Here is a 7,600-nt window from a genome sequence, read left to right on the forward strand (position 1 = left end):
ATATGTACGAGGACCGGTGAGAAAGCGAGCTCGCTCTCCGAAAAAAAATTGCTCGAGCGGAGTCTCCAGGATTCGATCTTTTATCCCGAGCTCATCGAATCTCCTTCGTACGAGCTTCAAGATCCCCGTCCCACCGTAGGTGATACGACCCGGGAATGGGACGTTGTATATGTAGTTCAAATTGTCTTAAAAGAACGACAAAATTAGGTCAGAATCATTTTTCATCGTATGGCATCGTACAGACTCATTTAGCATCGTATGGCAAAAAAAATCAATTTTTTTTAAACTATCGTACAGCATTGTACAGACTCGTATAACATCGTATGGAAAAAAATAATTTTTTTTAAACTATCGTACGACATCATATGGCATCGTACGACATCGTATGGTATCGTACGACAATTTTTTTTTAAAAAATTAAACCCATCGTACACCATCGTATCGCATCGTACAGATCTATGAATTTCATCGTACGGCATCGTACAGTATCGTACGACACCGTACGATGCATGATTCTCATCGTATTTCAGCCCCCAATTTTTAACCCTAACTTTCTAAATCCGATCAAAAACAGCTCAAATAACCACAAATCAGATAAATCCTAAGTCCTAATACCTATTCTGACTATTTTCGATGCGATTTAACAAGAAATTAGTTGAAAAACTCACCTTTTTCGACGTTTTGAGAGCTCGGGATTTCTGAACATCACCGCCGCCGGAGATTGAAGCTTGTTTATCGTACGCCATCGTAGTATATCGTATTGAATTGTACACGGTCGTAGTATATCGTTTGGAATCATATGAGATCGTACGGGTTTGATTTCGTTTTTTTCGCGGGAGTAGAGAGAGAGAGAGATATCGGTTCTTTTATGTTCAAATGGTCTAAGGGTATTTTTGTCCGGTTTTGACCCAAAAATCCATTTTCATATATTTCATTAAGTTAAGGTCCAAATTAGATATTTAATGGATTATTAAGCCCAATTAATGAAATTTCTCTTTGTATATGCCTTAATATGAGTCGTCTTTATTTCTTCATTCTCTCCACCATCTCACATTATTTCGTCTTATTTCCCTGATGACAAACGAAATGATTATTGTTTGTCATCTAATGTTTTTTTTTTTTTTTTTCAAAATTACGTCCCAGATTGATCTTTCACCTATTTTAATGGCCATCGCATTCTAGACTGATACCACCTGAATGGCCGGTTCAAATATCAGCCAATGCCTATTGAGTCAGTAGTATGTAGCATAAAATAAGGCGGTACTGTTGTTCAGCCATACTAATGATGAATTAATTTTACTATGACGAGTTAAAAGGCCTCAGTTTCAAAGAGCTTAAATTTCGTGGAAGCTTTTCAAAGTTTGAAGTTCTAGCTTCATTTCTCTCAACAATATTGTCAGGTAAGGTAGCGTTGAAGTCCTCATCTGCAATATACTTGAATGATCTTCGCGCATCAACTTAACTGTCAATGCATATTAAAACACCCAATTCCCACTACATAGATATCCATGTGAAAAAGGACACAATTAAAAACGTAAGGAAAAGAAAATCCGTCACAATGATCACATTGAAGCATGGGAGTGCGACAAAGGCCGTTGGGACGCGGAGATCAAAGACACAAGTGTGCTCGGACCAAGGACGAATCCTCTGTGGCCTCGGTACTTGTACCAACTTCTAGCCTTGCTCTTCCATCCCATTTTTCCCTACTCTCTCCACAAAGATTACGAACCTTCTAATCCAACGGCTCAGAGTGAGCTACAACATCACCAACAATCATGTCTTTTTCGATGGCGGTGGCGATTTGTGCTATTCATTGACCATCAATAACTCAAAGGAACATGGAGAAAGCGACAACAAGGTAGAGAGTAACCGGGTTTCTCTGACAGCAATTGATTTGATTTTCTCAATGGATTTTATGGAAAGGAGGGAAAATGGATTTCTTGGACAGAAATTGGGTATTAGGTCCGAAAGTATTGAGTCCATGGCGTCGAGCCCCAAGTCGTGTTTGAAGGCAGATGGAAGAAGAGAGGATTGACCGGAATGGATTTTCAATTCATGGACAATCTCAAGTCAGGGAAATTTCTACATTTGTCCTTTTGGGAATGACGTAGCGATTGAAATTTTTACGTTTGTACTTTTGGGAAATTTTTCTTTCTAAAAGGTCGTCGATGTCTGTATTCCTATACAATCCGAATTTCTTGGACGGTATTGAAAATGGTCGTCAACGTTTCTATTCCTATACAATCCAAATTTCTTGGACGATAATGCTGAAGTTGAACTGAAAGCAGTTGTTAGCAAGCGCCATTCATGACATTGAAAATTCAGCGAACGATTCATGTAAATATCACCATGGGACTCCTCCCCGAAAGAAATTAACTTCCAAATCAGCCAGAAAAAGTTACAAACTAAGCCAGAACCGAGAGAGTCGCGTTTAAGCTATAAAGTTCTAAAATAGTCAGAAAACGGAATTCCAACTTGCAACTATATTACCACATAAAATAGGTAATACAAAACAGAAAACAAAACATGTTAATCATAACAATAACAACAATATTCACATTGCAGACGCTTATTATAAACACCTGTGACAGTAGTTTCCGCTGAGAAAAAGAGAGGGAGCGTTGCTCTACCTTTTTATAGGACTCGAAGTTGGGCAAGGAAGGCTGCACAGAGATCCAAGAACAGAAACTGTGGTCCCTGAACCCGCTGCAGATCCAGTAGATACTTGTCTTCGCGGGTTTTGTAAAGCTGTTTGAAGAAACAACACAAAAAGGTTAGTCAACACTACTATTTCTGTCCCTATACATCTTTCTATAGTTTAAGTAGTTTTGAATTATTATGCGGGACATATTTGGTCTCTAAAACTATTTTTTTAATGACAAAATGGTCCTCACACTATGAAAAAATTATACAAAATAGCCATTCAAAACTAACTAGCCAATATTTATGTTTCTTATATCAAAACAGCCAAAATTATGTTTTTTAAAGCAAAATAGCCAAAGTTTGACATTGCCAATTATATTATTTACGCTTGTATACAAATATAAACTCTTGTATATCAATTGGCTATTTAGTTTGAAAACCGATCGAACTATTGATTTATTAACATATTTACAAACTCAAGTAACTTGTTAAAAAATTGTTTCAATAATAGTTTTCTAGATCACAAAAACTCATTCAAATCTGTAATTATGTAAGTCTAGTAAGTGTTAGGTCTTTTATGCTACAAAATATATAGTTCGATTACAATTACCATTTTGCTCAAAAATATAATTCAAGGACAAAAATGCTACTCACATAATAGACTATTGAGGAAATATAAACTGTTTTTTTTTCTCTAAAGCATAGTAATTACCTGCACTTCAAACTTGACCACATTGAGCAACTTCATAGCACCGTCGGTTTCAATTATGGTTGAATCGTCGCCAAAGTAGTGATTGTTGTGCACGGAATCATTGACCATGCCGTCATGCTGCACCGGAATCCACCTACACTTCATGTTATAGTGCCCTATCTTTTTCCAGCCCACACGCAGTTCTTGGAGAGCTTTCAGGACTTCTGTCATGATTTCGCGAGGATGAGCTCGAGACTGTTGAAAACGAGATATGGTCAGTTCGAGTTTACAATATTACACTTTACCTGAGCCAAATGGCGACGAGGATGAGCATTTAGATTGAATATAAAATAACTAAAAACAAACTAGAGAAATTCGATGAGGCGTTAGCAAGCGCTTGAAAATAAAATATAATATAAGAATTAAACCTGAAGTCCAAGAGCCCATTTTCTTTCAACGGGGTATTGAGGTCGCATACCAACTCCCTGATATTCGGTATATCCAGGAACCCGATGCCCCACAGGTGAAGCAACGGGGTCGCTCGGATGCATCCGGTTGAAGCCACTATCCTGCCAAAATGAAAGAGAACAACCATCACATACATATACTGAGGTTAAAAAAAAAGTAACATAGAGAACTTTTATAGAGAGATCCTCTTATTGTAAGAAGTAAATGTATATATATATATACACACACACACACAATACCATAGTTTCCTGAAACTCCGCTCCAAGATAGCCACTGGAAACACGGAACCTGTTATCCAATAGCAAATAGTATGCAACAGTAGCCTGATATATGTTTTACAAAAAGTAATTATTAGAAGGAAAAGATAGGGATTTTTTTTTTTTTTTTTTTTTTTGAATCAGCATGAATAACGAGTTTCGAAATTACAAACTTCATTTTGCACTCTATTGCGGAGAGACTCAGTCAGCTGGTTCCTGTCAAATCCCATCTTAATTACTTCCTGAAGGATGTCTTCGTCAATCTACATGAAGCATGGAAACAGTGAGAACTACAGAGAGTTCACTGATACAGATATACATTAATAATTCTCATTATAAAACAGACAAATAACATGTTAGGCTATTGGACCTTTTTCGCTTGTTGCATAGTGTCTGGTGGGGGCACGGCTAAATAACGAGGGAGATGAGCCTGGAACCAAACATGCTGGCGAATCTCGGGGATGGTCATTCGTTTCATGGGATCAACCACAAGCATCCTTGGGATCATGTCTCTTGCACCGGGTGATAAATGACTAGGCAGAGTGTAAATTCCACCCTGAGTACAAAACAATTATGCAGCTTTGGCGTTTAAAATCTGGACAATAGAGAGGGAACAAATCGATAACATTTAACAAGGGAAAAAAAAAAGAATACAGAACTGAATGGTAATTCCAGATTAAATACAATAAAATAAAAAATAATCAGTAGTACCTTTATTTTCTTAAATAAGTTGGGAATATTCTCATCATCAAAAGGGAGAGTCCCACAGAGAAGAGCATATAATATAACACCACAGCTCCACACATCTACTTCCGGTCCAGCATACAATTTGCCCGAGATGACCTGTAATTAACAGCAAAAATGAAACCTCAAAATTCATTTGAAAAAGAAACATGAATAATATGCTCAAATCAACAAATAACCAATGAAAGTTGAAAGCGAAAAAAGATTCCATACCTCTGGGGCAGCGTAGTTTGGGCTTCCACAACTAGTTTTCAGAAAATGACCATCGCGCATTATGTTGCTCAAACCAAAATCAGCTATCTTCACATTGCACTTGGAATCCAAAAGCAGATTTTCAGGCTTAAGGTCTCTGTGAACCACCATGTTTCTGTGGCAGTACTCTACGCCAGAAATTATCTGAGCCGGAAAAATGATTTTGATAATCACTGATTCATTGATATCACCATGACTTTTGATCAAGTCTGAATAAATCCAAAGTTTCATACCTGCTGGAAAAAGTTACGCGCCTCATCCTCCTGCAATCTACCTTTCTCCACAATATAGTCGAATAGCTCTCCAGATTTGACATATTCCATAACGACGAAAATGTCCGAAGCTGTTTCTATGACTTCATACAGCCGTATAATATGAGGATGCATAAATAGTCGCAATATCTTAATTTCTCTCCGCACTGCACCAAATTTAATGGGAGAAAATGAGAAATGAAAATACTACACTTTTGATCATCTGTACTTAAGCATAGTGAATAGAAGGATATCAGAGACTAATAAAGAACTTATTTTCACTAATTGTGATGTCATAGGAAACAGCGTTAAAACAATGAGAAAAACTACAAGCATGAGCCCGACAGGTTGTAACGTTCTAGAGTGTACCATATTTTGGCTGGGAATATGCTATAAAAACAAAACAATGTTTTTTTTTGTCTGCGATTGATCTTCATGTTTGGTTGTGTTACCTTTTTCTTCCATCTCCATGTTCTTAATCTTGCGTCGGTTAAGGATCTTGATAGCCACTTTGTGTCCGGTTAATGCGTGTTCTGCAATTTTGACCTTGCCAAAGGAACCAATACCAAGTGTTTTTCCAAGTTTGTAATTCGGTAAAAACATGTCCACATTGCCACCTCCTCGACTTGATCCGTCCATTTTCCTTAGCTAAATAAGTTAACAAATAGTTCAGACATATAAAAGTATTAAAAAAATATAAATAATAACACAATACTTTGTCTGGAAAGGTCAAGTAAACAAAAGATCAATCGAGTATTACGTTACAGCTTAAAACAAATCAATAGAAGGAAGGTCAAGTTCATAGCACAAATCGGGTTAAACTTATATCAGATTTGGCTATTAAAAATGTATCACGCGATCATTTTAAGCGTTGTAACATTTTGAAGTCCTTGCATATCAGACTATAAGTCATATAAGCCATTTCTATTTTACTTACCAAATTAAATTCAATTAAATCAAAATTTTCAACGATTTTCGACTTGAGACTGTATTGTTCTCTCATTAACTACTTCCAATCTCAGTACTCTTCCGAGTATTAATTTATTTAATACAAACAAACACATCATATGAAGCTACATATCATCAAAATCCTCAGTCGATTAGTACCTAAGCACAAACTCAATACACTATTGGTACACATAGAAAGTTTGAAGCTTTACTCCACCATTACTGCTAAAGAAATGAAAATGCTCATTTTATAAGCAAAACAGCAAAAAACTCAGTCAATTCGCATTATTCAAGAACTAAAAGCATTATTATCAAGGACCACGTCGTACGAAAAACAAATATTTGATTGCGGAGAAACGCGAATCCGTACACGACCAAACAGAATTTCAGAGACAAAATCCATCAAAATCCAAAACCGAACCAATTTCTCAACATAAACAAGACCAAAACCACTCCAAAACATGTCAACATCATCAAACTCGCTCAAAATTGAAAATCCCCAAATTCCAAACCCTAGCCATATATTTTTTCTCAAATCCGAGCAATAGAGGAAGAGAAATTCGGAAACGAGGTTACCTTCTCCGTCCCCGTCTCTCTCCTCCTTCTCCGGCGCTTTCCTCTGGCCCGGCGCCCTCGGCGACTCGCGGTGGCTTACTCTTCACGACGGAGCACGCGCGCGAGATTGGAGTTTGAGGTCGCGCCAGGAAGTGGTTCAGCGGTCTGGGTTCGCGGTGGATGGCGAAGAAGAAGATGAAGGTAGTGGTTGCTTGGTTTTCTTCTCTCTTTCTTCTTTCCTGGTTTCTCTGTTTCTCTCGCAGGTGGGTCGCGTAGAAGATAAGCGGGAAGAAGAAGAAGATCGAAGAGGTGGAGTGAAGACAGATAAAATGAGATCTTTTTTTTTATATATATGAAGCAAGAGTTTCATATCTTCTCATTAAATCCCCCCATTTCCTCACCGACTCAAACTGACCCCGAGCTCAAATTTTATCTCAAATGGGTCCTGAAAAACATTATTACAACTAAGTCCTTATTCATATAATTATTTAATTATATCCATAACTGAATAGATTATATTCATATGATTCGAACCGATAAGTTTCTCGTTCGCTCTTGATTAATTTAAATATATTTAAAGTTTCTAGGAAATACTTCTCGTTCCTAAGAATTTATTTATTAAATTAATTTTCGGAACATTTCCTCGGGAAATAATTTATTCGAGATAAACTCGATAATTCCTTTATTTATTCCAAGATTTATCATTACCTTAATATATTTTGATCAATTCGATAAACTAATAGGACCATAACTCACTCAAAAATTTAGTTGTAACACCGGAAGCTCATTTA

At 36.9% G+C, this 7,600-nt stretch overlaps 1 protein-coding gene across 1 annotated transcript; it reads right to left on the minus strand.

The window, feature by feature from the left end:
* Positions 1-2,338: 2,338 nt before the first annotated feature.
* KIN11 (SNF1 kinase homolog 11) lies at positions 2,339-7,124 on the minus strand. Its single transcript, XM_089615503.1, has 11 exons — positions 6,831-7,124; positions 5,759-5,954; positions 5,289-5,473; positions 5,017-5,199; positions 4,771-4,902; positions 4,430-4,615; positions 4,233-4,322; positions 4,042-4,125; positions 3,763-3,903; positions 3,356-3,589; positions 2,339-2,748 (listed from the first exon to the last, which is right to left on the minus strand). Exons 2-11 carry the CDS (start codon positions 5,943-5,945, stop codon positions 2,635-2,637), a joined length of 1,536 nt encoding a protein of 511 aa, XP_089471629.1. The 5' UTR covers positions 5,946-5,954; positions 6,831-7,124; the 3' UTR covers positions 2,339-2,634.
* Between the last annotated feature and the right edge of the window lie 476 nt (positions 7,125-7,600).

This window comes from Urtica dioica, chromosome 1 (genome assembly GCF_054948205.1).
Source record: "Urtica dioica subsp. dioica isolate 48M chromosome 1, U.dioica_male_clone48M_v1_H2, whole genome shotgun sequence".
In the NCBI taxonomy this organism is placed as follows: domain Eukaryota; kingdom Viridiplantae; phylum Streptophyta; class Magnoliopsida; order Rosales; family Urticaceae; genus Urtica; species Urtica dioica.

Excerpts from the sequence above, each read along its gene's own strand:
- KIN11 (XM_089615503.1), bottom strand. The coding sequence starts at position 5,945 with ATGGACGGATCAAGTCGAGGAGGTGGCAATGTGGACATGTTTTTACCG. Across the intron at positions 4,323-4,429 it reads CTATGCAACAAGCGAAAAAG|ATTGACGAAGACATCCTTCA; the intron begins GTCCAATAGCCT and ends TGCTTCATGTAG. Across the intron at positions 4,126-4,232 it reads GCAATAGAGTGCAAAATGAA|GCTACTGTTGCATACTATTT; the intron begins GTTTGTAATTTC and ends AACATATATCAG.